Source organism: Anthonomus grandis, chromosome 18, assembly GCF_022605725.1.
Source record: "Anthonomus grandis grandis chromosome 18, icAntGran1.3, whole genome shotgun sequence".
Lineage (NCBI taxonomy): Eukaryota > Metazoa > Arthropoda > Insecta > Coleoptera > Curculionidae > Anthonomus > Anthonomus grandis.
This window is the reverse complement of record NC_065563.1, coordinates 6,808,809-6,825,688: the sequence shown is the minus strand read 5'-3', so window position 1 is coordinate 6,825,688 and position 16,880 is coordinate 6,808,809. Positions and strand designations below refer to the sequence as shown.

Sequence of the window (16,880 nt, the reverse complement as noted above, 5' to 3'; positions counted from 1 at the left end):
AAGATTGTTGCGATAATCTTTGTTTATGTGATATTGTGTTGCGATACGATTTACGAATTCAGGCTATATGAGAAGAGCTGCTGCGGTAGTCTCTTTTTAGGATATCATGTTGCGATATGATATGTGACAGTTACTGCGGTAACCTGTTGTTTTCTAGTTGCTGCGGTAACTAGTAAGTTTTGGCACCGGAAGGGTGAAGCCGTTGCGATGGCTAATACTGCTGCGGTGGTACAATTTGTTATGAGAATGAGAGAATGATTCTTTAGGATAAGAATACTTAACCTTATTTACTAAGGGGTTGTTATAAGTTAATTGGAAGTGTTTGTCAGGATGGACAAGCGGATGAAGTGATAAGAGATTTTTTTTTTGGGTTTCAGGTGAAATTTAAAATAGCGCACGAGGACGTGCGACATGTCAGAATGGCCGTGTCGGCGCTGGCCAATAAATTAGATTATAAGTTGTGTTTAATAGTTTAAGAGAGGCCCGTTTGTTTATGTCTGGTTTGCAGGTGGCTCATAAATTAGATAAGTTTTGATTATTGTTACTGTCGGCGGAGTTGGACAAAGGGCACACTTGATATTTTGAGGAATATCAAGGAGAGTGGAACGGGGTCGGATGTTGGTATAAGATTATGAAAAGAATAACATGAGCAGAAGTTAGTTATTAACGAGATTTTGGGTTGAAAGCATTGGCCCCGGATCGCTAGTTCTTTGTTAAACTCGTATCGTCTTATTCTGTTGTAGAATTAGTGATTTTAATTAAGATTAACCATAGTTGTTGTTTACGTGTAGTTTTGTGTCAGTTAAAGTACACTATTAAACTAATTAATTAGTGTTTTTGGTGTCTTATTGCTGAAATGTCTTCTAACAATAACAATTTTAATGAGGACCTGACATATATAACATTGACGATAAGGTTCTTTTTCTTGGAGATCATATTATTTTATTGTTTAATATACATGCGGTCTATATCTTGACTAGAGTAAGTAAAACGGAAAATTTGAAGTTAATTTTCAAAGAGCGAGATAAAGCACTGTCCAAATATAAAAAAAAGAATATTGTTGAAAGTTGGAATCATCCAAAAATCTCATCCATTATTCTCTAAGAGACCAACATACAAAATTGACGAAAAACACAAAGTCACGGTCTCACAACATGTAATTAAACGGGCTACACGTGTTTCGCTCTAGTTAGAGCATCATCAGGCCTAAAATAAAAATACATCATCATTATAAGGAAATACGTAACTTCGCAGTGGCATCTATTAGAAGGGAAAAGGTTGCCTATCTGGAACATTTAGAAAAAAATATATCCTCTAAAAACTTCTGGCAAGGCCTGCGTAATTTAAATATTAAGACATCCAAAGAAATTGCAGGGCTGCCTCCCAACTTATGTGACGCCAATGTAATAAATAACTACTTTATAAATGATTTTAATAAGTCTAACAACTGTCAAAATAGAATTAATTACTACTCTAGCAACACAATTTTCTGATCAAACATCTTACTGATAATAACATACTTCCGACTAAACAGTCTGGCTTTAGAGAAGGATTAAGTACAGCTACCACCCTCTTGAACATCATAGACAACATAAAAAAGGCTCGCGATAAAAAACTGGCCATAATTTTAGTTGCCTTAGATTATTCAAAGGCTTTCTGTCTAATCGAACATGACTTGTTAGTCGCCAAGTTAAAGTTTTATGGTTGCAATGATGTTGTTCTTTCTTTTTTTAAGTCCTATCTCTGGAATCGTACTTAACGAGTACGTGTCAATAACAATTACTCCGACTCAAAACACACAATTTCTTGAGTTCCTCAACGATGGATTCTGGGACCTTTTTTATTCTTGCTATATTCTTCGGATCTTCCTTTAGTCGTAAAGAGCTCTGGGGTGTACCAGTACGCTGACGATACTCAGTTAATTCATTATTTCGATCCAGATGACATAGAACAGGCTTCTGAAAGTATAAATAGAGACCTTAGAACTTAATCTTGCGCTACTCGAAAGAATACAATCTTAATATTAATTCCAATAAGACTAACGTTTTACTTTAAATCTTAAATACGATCTTCACTACAATCTTAAATACGAGAAAAAGTGATCGGGATGATTACGCAATTCTTTGAATGAATTATGATATTCTTCAAATTCTTGTCTGTTTTGATTAATAGAATGCACCGTAAAACTTTTTGTAGCTTTCTGTTGTAAGAACCACTTTGTAGCATTGTTTTCTGTTAAATAAAAATCATAACTGTCGCTACTTGAATCCTCCATTTTAACCACACATTTGCACACTTCGCGGGTTTATTTCCGAATGACCAGCTACAATCTACAAGCATTAACGTGCGAATATCTAGCGGTTTTTTTAACTCTACCAGCTCTTTGCAGCCAGTCTACCAGCGACCATCCAGGCTCGTTGTGCGGATACCATTAGACTGACTAAAAAGAGGTGAGAAGTCTGTGAGTGCTGGGAGTGTTTAAATTGTGTTGTAAAATGCTTGGATTTTAGTCCGCGGTCAATTTTTTGGTATTATTTTTTTTCTAAAAATGGACATTTTTTAAAGAAAAATAAAAAATAGTGTTAAATATGGCGTTTTACGTATATTTAAAATGATTTCATAATGCTCTTCCAATAAACCTCATCCTATAATTTATTGAATCCCTAAGCTAAACGTTCATGATTCTACAAGCATTAAAGAAAATAATATTTAGGAATTTTTTGGTAAAAGCAAAAAAATATTATTTTATTATTATCTATTCGATTATGCAATAAAAAAAGCCTTATTGAAAAAAATATATAAACAATATTATTATGAGTCAAATCACTATAAATTTAGTACCATAGCTATTGTTTTTAATCAATATTTTTATGCCTTCATTTATAGTTAAATAAAAAAAATATCTCTTTGTACAGCCTGTACATATATTCGTGAGATTCACTACAAAAACCAATAAAAATGAAGCGTGTGTCACGCCTAAAAGTTTTTATTTTTCACTTATACGTGACCAATAAAAATACATTTTTTCTAAAAGATATATAAAACAGAACTGATTTTTGTACAACTACATAAATTGAATTTTTGATTATTTTGTTTTTATAAAAAGTAAAAATGTCACTTTTTCAACTTTCTTTTGTTTTAGTGGTGCTTGTCCAATTATCACAACAGGTAAATAAAGAAAGTTTTTTTTTACATCTGAATTTGTTCAACAGTTCGTGCAATATAATTTTGCTAAATTTTAAATAATGAAATTTCTAACTTGATGAAATTTATTTATGTTTTTTAGGCCGCAATTGAAAATAGAATTGTGAATGGTGAAATAGTAACATCCATAGAAGAATATCCATATCAAGTGTCTCTGTTTAAAAAAAACCAGACGAATAACATTTTAGGATACCGTTTCTATTGCGGGGGATCTGTAATATCAGAAAAATATATTCTTACTGCGGCTCATTGCGTAACTGTGCATAATACAACGTAAGTATACATTATAATACCTTAAAGAATATCTAAAATTATTTCAATAATTTTAGGCAGAAATTACCAGCTGAACATATCTTTGTTATAGCGGGAAAAACAAGTGTTGCTAAATTTGATAAGCAATTAGCTCACATAACTAATAAAACTATAGTACATCCAAATTATAATTTAGAGTTTAATTTCGAAGGAAAATTAATAAAAATAACAAATGATATTGCTCTAATAAATCTCAAGGACCCTTTAAAATTATCTGAAAAAATTAATAAAGTTAGGTAATATTATCTTTCCAAATTTAAAATTTCATTTACACATATAAAAGTTTCTTATAGGTTACCAAAGAAACGTGAATCAAGTTCTTGGTTTTATGGTAAAACCGCTGTAGCAACTGGATTTGGGATGATATATCTTAATGAATTTACTGCAAATTTATATGCTGTAAACCTTACAATACCTGAAAAAAATAAATGCAACCAGGGTGATGATAAACTTATATGTATACGTCAAGACAAAAAACGCAGGTAAATATTTTCATATTAACATACAGTTCGATCTGTAACTTGAAATTAATTTAATATTAAATAAATGGTACCATTATGGGTTGGATGTAGGATCAAGTAAAATATAGGCCGTTTAAATCTTTTTTCTCTTTTCACGTCTTCATTCACGTCGCAGCCTAGCGAATAAGTCGTGTTTATGTTTGTTGCAAAATATTGGACAAAATTATAGTATTTCCGTTTTCGGCTAATTAATTAGAAGCTCATTGTTGAAGGTACTTTGTATGGGTGCTTGATATTATTATACGATCGTGGTAACAGTTTTTTTGGTTCCTCTCATTTTGCCTGCTGCTGTGATTGATCTAGCAAAACTAACGAGTCATCTGTCCGCATTGCCAATTGTAGATATTTATCACATGTTTTGTATATTTTACACTAAATTCCTATAGTCAGGTGTAAATATATGGTCAACGACAGTTCAAAGTATGGACTTTTGGTGTGTTTGTCTAATGCTGATAGGATACATTAATTTCCGCACCCATGCGGGCCAATCACGGTGCTTTGTCTGTGATTGGCTCAGATAATTAAGGCGCGTATTTCAAATCTAATTATAAGAGGAATTATGGTATTTGAGAAAAATAAACATACGGAACGTTTTACTTACGTAAAGAAATTGTTTATTTTCAGCAAATGATGGTAAATAATTTTGTTACATGATCTTATTAATTTTGCTTTTACTAAAATAGAATTTATCTCATTTCAGGCACTTAGTGGATAGCTTTGAATTAATTCTCAGGCTCTAAACTCCGCTCAATTAAAATTTAGTATAAAAAAATTGATAATTTTAATAAATAAAAGGACACATTTTGTTATTATTTTATGTAGTAATCCATTATATTATTTAAAATTTTCATTTTAAAATGAAAAATTTTCGAGAAGTATTATTTTATTGTGATATACCTACCTATTACACTTTCTTGTCTCGTGTGATCCATACATCAGATGCAATTGCATACTATGAAAATGAGTCATAATAATGGAAACCATTTCTTGTATCCTTTTTCGACAATGAAAAAAGACCAATATTTTTCAGGATTTGAGCTTATTAAATATGAATAAAACAACCAGATTATATTTTAGTAAAGTAGGTTTATTCATAACACTGATGCAGAATATTCAAAATTTATTATATCAACTTCATTTATTAAGCAATCTACTACCTAATATATTTATCACATAGTTGCACAAAGGGTTCTATTTACAAAAGTTGAAAACAAATACCAATAAATATGAAACAAACACTAATATATTAGTTAATTATAACAAAGGCAAAATTAAAATTAAAAAAATATATTTTATAAGTATCCTTCACCATAAGCCAACGAATTACATGAATACAAATAGCCAACACCACTTAGATATAATACCAGAATAGGTCACTCACAAAAGCAATGTCATTCAGTAATGAAATAGTTATAAACATTTTATTATAAATAAATTTATTTAGGTTTTTCGTTGAGATAATACTGCTGCTTTTCTATTTTTCTTTTTTTACTCATCACCATTTCTTTTTGTTTTACTGTCTGCATAAAATTTCTAAAATCACCCATAAATTTTTCTAAATCATGTTCACCCAATCCACCACCATAATTACGAATTTCAGAGCAAAACTGTTCTAGACAAATCTACAATTTTATACCATACTATATTATAGAACTACCAAATAAAATTATTGTTAAACTAAATACCTCACGCTTTCTTTCAAAATCAATTGTCACATTCATTCTATTTTCAGTCTCGTCAAGAAAATAATTTACTTCATTCTCATAAACTGTCTTGCTTGTTGAAGGTTCATTGACATACAGATTATTATCTTCTTGCATTTCATCCATGAAACCTGATACATATTCGCTCCTCTGCTCAAATAAAGCTACAGCATGTATATGCTTACACATGACACTTTTAACAGTATAGTCTGGACAATCACCATTATATTTATGTTTACATATTTTACACTTCTCACAATACATTGCCCTACAGTCCTCATCACAAACCTCATTATAATTTACACAATACAATTTATGATTATCACTAAACGACCTTGCCTTAAAATGTCCTAATTCAGAATATGATACATTACCGTTATTACCCACCATTTCTTCTGCTTTTTTATGTGCACTCTGACATATTTTGTGCTGATAATTATTTGCATTTGGCCTTTCCATGTTTATAATCCTTTTCCACATTCTTTCATCAACAAGGTCATCCAGTAAATCCAACAGTTTTTCAATCCTTTTAAGAGAAAATATATTTTCTACATATTTTTTTTGTAATGTGTTAAAATTTCCTTACCTAATATTCTGCTTCCCATTCATTTTGTTGTACTTCAGTACTTTATTTAAGCTTTCAACTGCCATATTTGTATTAATTCCGGCATTGATTCTATAACAATGTGCCCACATCATTATTCTCTCTTGACTTTGGAAATAGTACCTAAAATATTAAAGAATTAATTACATTTGTTTTATAATTTTTTAGTGTTGACTTTTTTAGTGAAGTACTTTTTCAGGTAATTCTGAAAATTAGTTTCCTCCTCTTCTTCTAATTGCCTAAAATAGTTCTCTTTCAGCTGTATAAAATTTTGTGGATCAGTCCCCTTTAAAATTTTCCTCATTTCATGTTTCATTATCTGTCTATTTTCCAACTTCTTGATTTTAGACCTTCCTTGTATGTTCCAATTTTTCACTATATGCCAGGTACAAAGTAATCTTCTTGGTTTATGTTCTACAAATAAGTGAAAAAATAACATAAAGTAACTAATGATCTATGATACTGTTTGATTATACAGTATACACATACCTGCATCCATAGCCATTATCCATGCATTGTTATATTTTGGATCGTCATCACTCATTATATATTCAGCTTGAACTGCTTCCCCTAATCTAGTTTTAAGTGCCCTAAAAAAAACCTCTTGAATTAATTGATCTAATCTGTTACTTAGTAAGAATGCCACTGGAAAACCCATATTTTGTTCATCTCTTATTAACACAATTGTCAAGTCCCAGTTTCTCCTATTTGTTCCATCTATACAGATTATTTTTGGAAAATCTCTTAATTTTTTTTCCATAATAGCATTCATATATCCAATTGCAAAATCATCTTCTTCTAATCCTGGATAAGTTTCTCCTAAAATACATTTAAACAACATTAACTTGTTAGGATAATATTAATATATAAAATTGCAATTCGAACCTATCTGTTTAAATAAAAATCCATGATTTTTTCCATCACTGTTCCATTCCTGAATTTTTAACACTGTGGCTATCATATCATCACTGTCCCTTTTCTTGTCAATATTAAATTTTCGTATTAGGTACTCTAAATATTCTCTTGTTATACAATTTTTCCTTTGTAGTTTATTGCCATCTACGCTTCTGGCCTCCTGAATAATTCTCTTGTTTGAAACTCCTGCTGCTAATTTATCCACAATTATCTCCTGTTCCGATTTTGTTAGCCTTTTGCTTCTTAATTCGTCAGGGTGTCCTATGTGGGTTTCAAAAAATCTTACTCTAATCACTCGTGAAAAAATGTCATATAAATGAATAAATCTTCTATTTTTATAATTATTAAGAAAAAAAATACATACCATCTACTAGAATTTTAACTATTATTCTTGATTCATTCCTTGCATACGAATGCTTTCTTTAGACTTTAAATTCCGTTGCAAACATGTACTGACATATCCTAAAACATTATTATTAATTATTAAAAAATTACTGACTTACATAATTATAAAACTAACTAGGTACCTTTTGAATCACTTCTATTACAATTATAGTAAATAAATTCTTCCCCATTAGCACATTTCTTTCTTCGATGAACAGCATAATCTACTTCTCTGTTTTCTGCAGACCTCCAAATTTCAAACTCTGCCAAATTCCTAAAATTTAAAACAGATTCTTTAATATGTATATTATGAATACTATGAAAGTGTCTTATTAAAGAATCATAGGATGTAAACTTCTCTTTGTTCAGGCAAAGGGGGCAAATAATGTGTTGGCTCTCTTTTTCACTCTGTTTTTTATTATGTATATCCCTCATATGCCGATACAATGTTGAAGTAGAAGAAAATGACTTTCCACAATCTTCACATATTAATTTATTATCCCTCAAAAAATATATACTGTTCAATAAAATTTCACAAAGGTACTTAATTTTAAAAGCACTTACCTGTTTATATCCATGTTCACCGAATAAAGGTGTAGTAAATTAATGTAAAGATACAGTGGTGTTTTGAATTTACAAGGAAACAAGATAATGTAATTAATAATAACTACTCTTGGTCGCACAAATTGTAAATAAACAACAAAACGTTTCGAAAACTCAAAGCTCAAAGCTGAAAATTGAAAGTGAGGTTAGCAAACCACATCAACAGTCCCGCCGATTATTTCGACGATGCCGACTGACAAAATCCGAAAGCGATCCGTGATTTCATTGGCCCGCATGGGTGTGGAAATTAATGTATCCTAATGCTGATTTGTGATTGAGTCAACGAAGTAGCAAAGTAAGGACTTTCATTAATTTATTTTCGTTATGATTTTGAGTTTCTTGTCATGGAACTGTGTAGCAGTTGCGATAAAGTAATTAAATCAGGAGCAATTTCCGTTAAATGCAGCTTGTGTCGTTCCTGGTTTCACAAAGGCTGCTCTAATCTTTTCAAAACCGAATTTGACAAAATCTATGCAACTTTTAAAAAGGAGAAGAGTCATAAGTGGAAGTGTAATTCTTGTAGTACAGTTAACAACAGACGGTTGTCAAGTATTGGTATTCATAATGATAATGAAAGCTCTAGTTCTATAAACACTGTTCAGGAAAATGTAGGAATGAGCGATGTAATATCATTACCTGAGATTTTGTCTAAAAGAAATTCTTTCATTGGTGATCTGATGAACGGCATTATTGAGTGGAGCCAATAATAGGCCTATAAAAGTGTGCTTTAATAATACCGAGATTGTACAAAAATGTTTGAGAGAGAAAAAGAAATTAGGTGGTAGCAATATAGTAATTAAAATGGATTTCACCAAATTACAGCGTGAGAGAATAATCCGAGAAGTTTAAGGAGAATTGGCAAAAAGAAAGGAAAAAGGTGAAGATGTGATAGTTAAGTTTACCAATGGGGTTCCATCAATCTCTAAGAGAATTGTGCGAGGTCCAAAAAACGATTAAGTGATTCCTTGGTAATGTATTATTTTAACGCTGGGGGTATGAGGTCTAAGCTGAAGCATTTGAAGCAAACAATATCCGCATGCAGTTATGATATAATTTCGTTGGCTGAAACATGGTTGTTTCCGGACATTTTGTCACCTGAATTGGAGTTTACTGCACATGAAGTATTTAGATGTGACAGAAGTGCCCTAACAAGTGCTATTACGAAATCAATTTCTCAACACAGACAAATTAAATTTGTCTCAAAGAATAACTACAGGCTACAAAAACTCTCCGATACCTGGAATTGGTGTCTGGCTCTGTCTTGCCCCGATCAAGCCGTGGCGACACGAAATTTACCCCGCACCACACCCAGTATGATGATAAATGCAAACCAGGCAAGATCTCTGCTCCGTCCAGCTAGCGACGTAAAATCAAAAACCCGAAACATCGAAGTCGATGTTAATTTTGTTTCACATAAGTTGATCTTAAAGAGTTAGTTAACAGTTTGTGACTTTTGACGGAAATGGTGTAAACCTTTCCCGTCCATATCTTTAAATGGGAAAGATCTGTTTCCTGTATTTAAAGCATATTATTTTGTGGGCGCTTCGTAAGAATATAAAGTTATGAACAGAAAAGTCAAAATTTATGACATTTGCCATGAACATTTTTAATAACTAGTGAGGAGGCTGTTACTGAACCAAGGACAAGACTATTGAACATTTTGTGGAAGCGTATAGTGTGGAAGCAGCAGTGTATTGGATTTTGTTTTTCTTTGTCTTCACATAGAAACAAGGTACCTTTGTAATTTTAACTTGTGTGTTTTATTTTAAACAATAATAATTATTATTACGCTATTTGTATTAAGGCCAAAGGGTTTAATTTAGTGAATTACTTTTGTCTTGGTGTTTATTTAAATTTAAAATTTATTTTTATTCGAGTGCTTGCTGGAATGAGTGTGTTTACTTAGTAATCAGTTTTAGGTTTTTAGTTGTTTAAAGAAAATTAACGTTTTTATGTTTAATATAAGATATTTAGGAGAAAATTTGATGGAAATTTTATTTACTAGCCTTATGTCAGTCCTTTCGTAGTGTCGTGTTAATATTAAGGTATTAGCACAATCTCTTTAAACCTCTACTAAGTTTAATGTTTAAACTCTAGTCACGAAGTTTATATAAGTGCTAAGAAGGATGGTGGGGGTGTTTTAATCGAGCTGATAAAGGAGTTAAAACCGCGATTAATTAAACACTCTTGTTCATTGTTAGAGCAAGTTTTTGTTTCTGTACAACTTAATCTTAAGAATATTGTTTTTGGTGTGGTTTACCTTCCGCCAAAATCTGATATGGGTCAATACAGTGCTTTCTGTGATACAACACTGGAGATCTTTGAGGTTCATCCGAATTGCTTATTTACTATTGCAGGAGACTTTAACCTACCTGGCTGCACTTGGTTTAATGAACATCAAAATCTTAAAGTTACCTTTTCGGATGGGTGTTCGAATGTCGCACCAGCTTCATTACTTGGACAGGTATTTAATTACTTAGATGGTAAAGAAATGTTTCAGCTACCAAATCTGGAAGGCACATTTCTTGATCTTTGTTTTTCTAATATTAATGAGTCTTCTGGATTGGCGCAAGACTTTTTATTGCCGGTGACTGGCTCTTGACACACTCCGTATTAATGTGTCTTTTCAGTACCATATATGTCAAGGTCTCTGAAATATGCAGTAAAGTTTTTTGACTTCAAAAATGCCGATTTTGTATCGTTAAATAATTTCCTTGCATCTATCGACTGGTCCTCTATAAACAACATTTCTGATATAAATATTTCCCTAAATAAGTTTTATGACCTTTTGTATGAAGGAATCAGCTATTTTGTGCCGATTAAGTCCTATATTACTGGTAGCTTTCCTGTATGGTTTTCAAGAAAGTTAAGAAGCTAAGTTTTACGTAAGAGGATTGCTCATAAGAAGTTTAAGGAGTCTCAATTGCAAAGTGATTACTTGGTTTTCTCTGGGCTTCGGCAGTCATGCAGTGTGTTGAGCGGTCAGTGTTACCGCGATTATATTTTTCGTACCGAGAATAATCTATTGTCAAATGCTAGGTTATTCTGGAAACATGTAAGCAATGTTAAAAAGTCAAATATTACTCCTAAACATATATTTTTTAATGAGTTATCTTTAGTAGAGGTTTTTAACGAGATTCTTGGCTTACAGAGCAAGACTTCTGCGGGACCGGATGGCATACCCAGCTTGCTACTTCGTGAATGTGTATGTACTCTGTGGAAGCCTATTTGCACTTTATTCAATCTGTCTTTAAAGTCGGGAGTATTTCCTCCTTTTTCGAAGAATTCGTATATTACGCCGATATTTAAGTCTGGTAATACTAGTGATGTCAGTAATTATCGGGGAGTTTGTATACAGTCAACCTTGCCTAAACTCTTGGATGCACTTGTAACCAAGCAATTGTCATGGCAATGTAAAGGCCTTATTATTAACAGTCAACATGGTTTTCAAAAAGGTCGTTCCACTGTTACTAATTTAATATGTTATGAAGATTATCTGTTTAATGCTTTTGGTAAGGGTTCACAAGTTGATGCTGTTTATACGGATTTTTCGAAGGCGTTCGACAGAGTTAATCATGCGCTTCTACTGGCAAAGCTCCAAGCTTTGGGTTTTGGATCAAATGTTATTTGTTGGCTAAGGGACTATCTACTGGGTAGATCGTAATATATACTGCTAGATTGTGAATTTTTATTATTCGCTGATGATTTAAAATTGTTTTTGTCCATTGATTCTAATGTTCAATGGTAATTGTTACAGGATGACTTGCATAATCTCTATGAATGGTGCAACCTTAATGTAATTTTCGATTCTAAGTTGACATTTTTGTGTCATGCTGAAAAGTTAGTTCAGAAAGCGTATAGAAATCTAGGATTTATGCAGATGCAGTCAAGACTTCTCATGCTGGTTTCTGTTTTGCTGGTTCTTCATCATGGTTTGGAGTATGCTAGTTCCGTATGGTCTTCATTTTATAAATCGCATATTGAAAATATTGAGAAAGTCCAAAATAAATTCTTAAGAAATTGTTCTTTTAAACTTAAGGTTTCATTAGCTAATGGTCATACTGATTACAAGTCGGTCATGTCATTTCTCTCTTTGGACCCACTTGGGTTAAAGCGTAATAATTCAGACTTGTGTTTTATTTTTAATTAATATCTGGCATGACTGATTGTGATTATCTTTTAAATAGGCTGAATTTTCGGGCGCAAAAATTGACTAGACTGAAAAAACTCTTCTTTGTAGATTTTGATAGTAGTTCTTATGGACAGCATAATCCTATAACTAGAATGCAACGTTCCTTCGATAGGTATAGCCTTGACTTGCACGTTTCTTTTAGCAGTTTTAGGAGTTCTCTTAAATTAATTAGTGGCTCGTTACTTTAACAGGTTTCTTTAAATTAATTTGTAACATTGATTGATTTATGTCTTACTATTATCTTACTATTTAATTAGTTGTATTAATATTAGTATCTTTTGTGTTATTTTATTTTTGTAAAATTGGTGGATACCGTTAAATAAATAAATAAATATTGCCAACGTTTCGGCTTTTATTAGGTCTTCTTCAGGGCGAAAAAAATTCAAGGCTTTTCATTTAATAGTTTTAAGTATAAACGAAAAACCTTGGTTTTTTTATTTGCCTGAAGATGGCCTAATATAAGCTAAAACTTTGGCCATAAAGAGAAAAAAGATTTAAATAGTTTAGAGTTTACTTGACCACACATCCAATTTAACCTTTAAAGATCAAAACAATCAATTAGACTGGGCCACAAAACATAACATATCAAAATAGTGGCATGGTCGTTATCCAACTTACAGACTTGTTCTGTTAATTTGTTCGTAAATTGTATAATAAACATTTGCTATTTACGCAGAGGAATTTGTTATGGTGACTCTGGAGGGCCTCTAGTTGTAAATGGAGTACAATGTGGAGTTACAAGTAGCTTATTGCCAGATCCTGATGATCATTCTGATCCTCATTTATGTCATTTAGCAACAGAGTTTGATTTTGCTAATATCATATACTACAGGGACTGGATATCCGAGAATTCCGATGTCGATGAAGAGAATGCTGAGTAGTACCCTCTTAAAGTATCAATGGTAACCAAGAAAGTAGTATTGATATACAATAAATATAAGATATTACAGTCATATGGTAATAAAATTATGTTAAAATTGTGATGATTTTTTTAATTTAAATTTGCTTTAAATGTTTATTAAAAAATAAGCAACTTTTACTGAAAATTGCTGAGATTATGATTTTGATTTTATAATGTATTTGAATACATAACGACTGATTTATTTTCCAAAAGACTTAATCTATACAATTAATATGTTAGTAAATTTAATACTTTTCGTAACTTCTAAAATGATAAATGTATTTATTCAAAATAAATTTCATATGAAGAGATTCATGTTGAAATGAATATTTGCCAAGAAAATGTCCCAAGCAAACATATATATTGGTTTAGGTTTAAAATGCTTAATTAGTTAATAGTACGTGATGTCATTTTAAACAACTTCCTTCTTTATTAGCTTTATTAGCAGCTGTAAGACCGATTATTGTGAGATTTCTGCGTTTCTCGGATAAGCAAAAAATTCTGAAAAAATCTTATAAACCTAAGGGGACTGGTATAGTTATTTCCAATGATTTAACACCTCAACAACAAAAAGAAGAAAAAGTCCTCTATAAATTCCGTAAAATAGCAAAAAACAATTTTTTTTCGGCAAAAATAATAAAAAAATTAATTAATGGTGAATGAGAATAGTTTTGAGGAGGCTGATTTGTTGGAAGCAAATGAGGTTACCTTTACAGAGATCTTTGTAAGCAAAAAGCAACTTTTAAAAAATAATAATGCTCCCGCAACTCCGGAACCTCGAACCAGGTCTGACAAACAAAAAACTACCCATCATCCTCCCCCTAAACCTTCTCCAACAAGACCTGAGGTAAATTCGGGAAAAATCTTAAATGGTGGAAAAGCATACCAACAAAATAATAATAATCATACTCCGAAAGCCACCAACATTGTTACCAGAACTGTCTCTGCAAGAAAGAATTCATCTTCAAGTTTGGGAACTGGTTTTGAGAAGGGGGAAAATAAACTATTTGAAAAATTTTCTTATTGTGATTTTAATATATAGTATATTATATCTAAGTTATTTAGTGCAAGACTTACTTCTTATTGGACTTTTTAAACGTTTTTGGTTCTCTATTTTTCGTAATTTTTATAATAAGTTTTAATCTAAATGTATTTTGTGAGAATGTAGAAAGGATTGTTAGGTAGGTAGTCTTATAATGCATGAATTAAAAGTTGGTCACTTAAACGTGCGTTCTCTTTCGACGCGCTTCAATGAATTACGAAATATGGTTATCGGAAATGAATTCGATATTTTTGCAGTGACGGAAACTTGGCTCAATGGAAATATTCCCACTGCAATGATTTCTTTACCCAATTATAAATTTTATGCCCTAATGCGGCGAAACGCGTAACCTTTAAATAGACGCTTGATTATGAGACTTGGACTTTGAGTTTACTTTCTCCTCCCCTTTGTTCATATACTTAAGTCTCTTTGGGAATGATGGATGATTATTTTGAAATAAATTTTATAGGCTGAATTATAGGGTGCCTTCGGGAAACCTGCAGGTGTGTGTGGAATACTGGGATAGTCTATTGTCTTATGTAACTACTCTATATGGTCTAGTAGTTTTTTCTTGGCTATAGCAATTTTGACCACAATGTAACAAATATTTTTTATAACTCTTTTATATTTTACGATTTTAGACGAACTACGAGGGCGGGTCAATAAGTCCGTGACTTTTTGGATAAAAGACAGGTTTTTATATAAGAAGCTATTTTATTTTTCAATATAGTCTCCTTTGAGTTCTATACACTTAGTCCAACGTTTCTCCAATTTTTTTATCCCTTCGGAAAAATATGATTTGTCGAGGTCATAAAAATAGGCATTTGTTTGAGAGATAATTTCGTCGTTGGAGTCAAATCTCTTTCCGCCGAGCCATTTCTTTAAGTTTGGGAATAGGAAATAGTCACTGGGGGCTAAATCTGGAGAATAGGGCGGATGAGGAAGTAATTCGTAACCTAATTCATGGATTTTGCCATGGAAACTGCACATGTGTGGACCCTTGCATTGTCCTGGTGGAAAAGAATTTTTTTTTTTTGGCCAAATATGGTCTTTTTTTTTCAGTTCCTCATTGAATCTATCCAATAAGTTGGTATAATATTCTCCATTGATTGTTTTCCCCTTTTGAAACGGTCGCCATGACTTTATTGGCTGACAAACCCACCTTTGCCTTCTTGGGCGCCGATTCACCCCGAGAAATCCACTGTTTTGACTGCTGTTTGGTCTCCGGCGTGTTGTGGTGGATCCACGTTTCATCCACGGTGACGAAACAACGCAAAAATTCTTCCATATTGCGGTTGAATAACGCCAAACACTCCTGGGAAATTGTCACACGGTTGCGTTTGTGGTCGATTATGAGCAAACGCGGCACCCATGTTGCCGAAAGCTTTCTCACACCCAAATGATCATTCAAAATTGAAACTACTGAACCATGTGAGATGCCTATGGCTTCCACAATCTCTCTCACTTTCAATCTCCGATCGGCTAAAACCATATCGTGAATTTTTTCGATTGTTTTGGATGTAGAGACCTCGACTGGGCGTCCAGAACGTTCGGCATCTTCCGTGCTTGTACGGCCACATCGAAATTCAGTAAACCACTTCTTTACTTTGCAGAGTCCCCATAATATTTATCAAGCTTAACCTTGGTTTGAGTGATGGTGTTTTTTACTGGCGGCTTTTGGGGTAGAGCCACAGTGCCATGGCTCTACCTAATAAACGTTGAAAATAAAAAAAATAATTCAATTTTTAAATTTTACTTCAGTCCAAAAAAATATCTGTATATTAATATTTAATACCAATTATAAAATTAAAATACTGGAACGCAGCCAGTGCAAGATTCCGCAAATTTCGCTAATGCGAAATCGAAGACTTAGTTGTCGGGCCAGGGGCCGTATTTTTGAAACCATTCGACTTTCATTCGCATACGAAATTAGAGGATTTCGCACGAAAAATCGATATTCGTATTTTCGACCGCTTCGTATGCGAACATTTTCGCATGCGGTGTCTCGAATGGGTATATACCATTCGAATTTCAAAGTTCGTGTGCGATTCTGCCGCTTGTCTTGTTTTGATTTTAAACTAGCTTTGTTTTTTTCTTAATTTGTGAGTTGGTTAAGTTTTTTTGTAGTGTTTTCTTGTTGTTTATTGAAAAAAAAATAAGAATAATCAAATAGCAAGATTAAACAATATTGTGCAAAGAAAAGTCGTCGATGCACTGGAAGAGACTAAAACTTTGGCAGATAGAAGGAATAGGATGTACTCTTCATTTCTTGACCCATTTGAAATGTATTCAGATTCTCAATTTAATAATATAGATTAAACAAGCCTATTACGATAGAATTATTAAGCCTATTACGATGATGTGCTCTTTATGTGCTCCAGAGACTGTGTAAGTGTGTAATCTGTCCGCTAGTTTTATCCACAAGGCTTGTGCAGTTTTAGCCGAAAAATTTTGGGTGAATTTGCCCGACTTTAATTTCGGGTGCTTTTCCATAAATGA

At 32.4% G+C, this 16,880-nt stretch overlaps 2 protein-coding genes across 5 annotated transcripts; one reads left to right on the top strand and one right to left on the bottom strand.

Annotated features, from left to right (window-relative positions):
- The first annotated feature begins 3,000 nt into the window (after positions 1-3,000).
- LOC126746950 (chymotrypsin-2-like) lies at positions 3,001-13,419 on the top strand. The gene is made up of 5 exons (XM_050455370.1): positions 3,001-3,168; positions 3,287-3,477; positions 3,534-3,752; positions 3,810-3,998; positions 13,115-13,419. The coding sequence occupies exons 1-5, from the start codon at positions 3,112-3,114 to the stop codon at positions 13,317-13,319; spliced, it is 861 nt and encodes a 286-aa protein (XP_050311327.1). The 5' UTR covers positions 3,001-3,111; the 3' UTR covers positions 13,320-13,419.
- LOC126746948 (uncharacterized) lies at positions 5,263-8,960 on the bottom strand. 4 transcript variants are annotated; one of them, XM_050455366.1, is made up of 9 exons: positions 8,208-8,960; positions 7,787-8,145; positions 7,624-7,721; positions 7,230-7,520; positions 6,834-7,163; positions 6,536-6,758; positions 6,327-6,467; positions 5,723-6,266; positions 5,263-5,659 (listed from the first exon to the last, which is right to left on the bottom strand). In XM_050455366.1, exons 4-9 carry the CDS (start codon positions 7,303-7,305, stop codon positions 5,474-5,476), a joined length of 1,500 nt encoding a protein of 499 aa, XP_050311323.1. In that variant the 5' UTR covers positions 7,306-7,520; positions 7,624-7,721; positions 7,787-8,145; positions 8,208-8,960; the 3' UTR covers positions 5,263-5,473. The 4 variants fall into 4 exon arrangements, with proteins under 4 accessions (XP_050311323.1, XP_050311326.1, XP_050311324.1 ...); XM_050455369.1 differs by having other exon boundaries at positions 6,327-6,452; XM_050455367.1 differs by having other exon boundaries at positions 7,787-7,917.
- Positions 13,420-16,880: the final 3,461 nt, after the last annotated feature.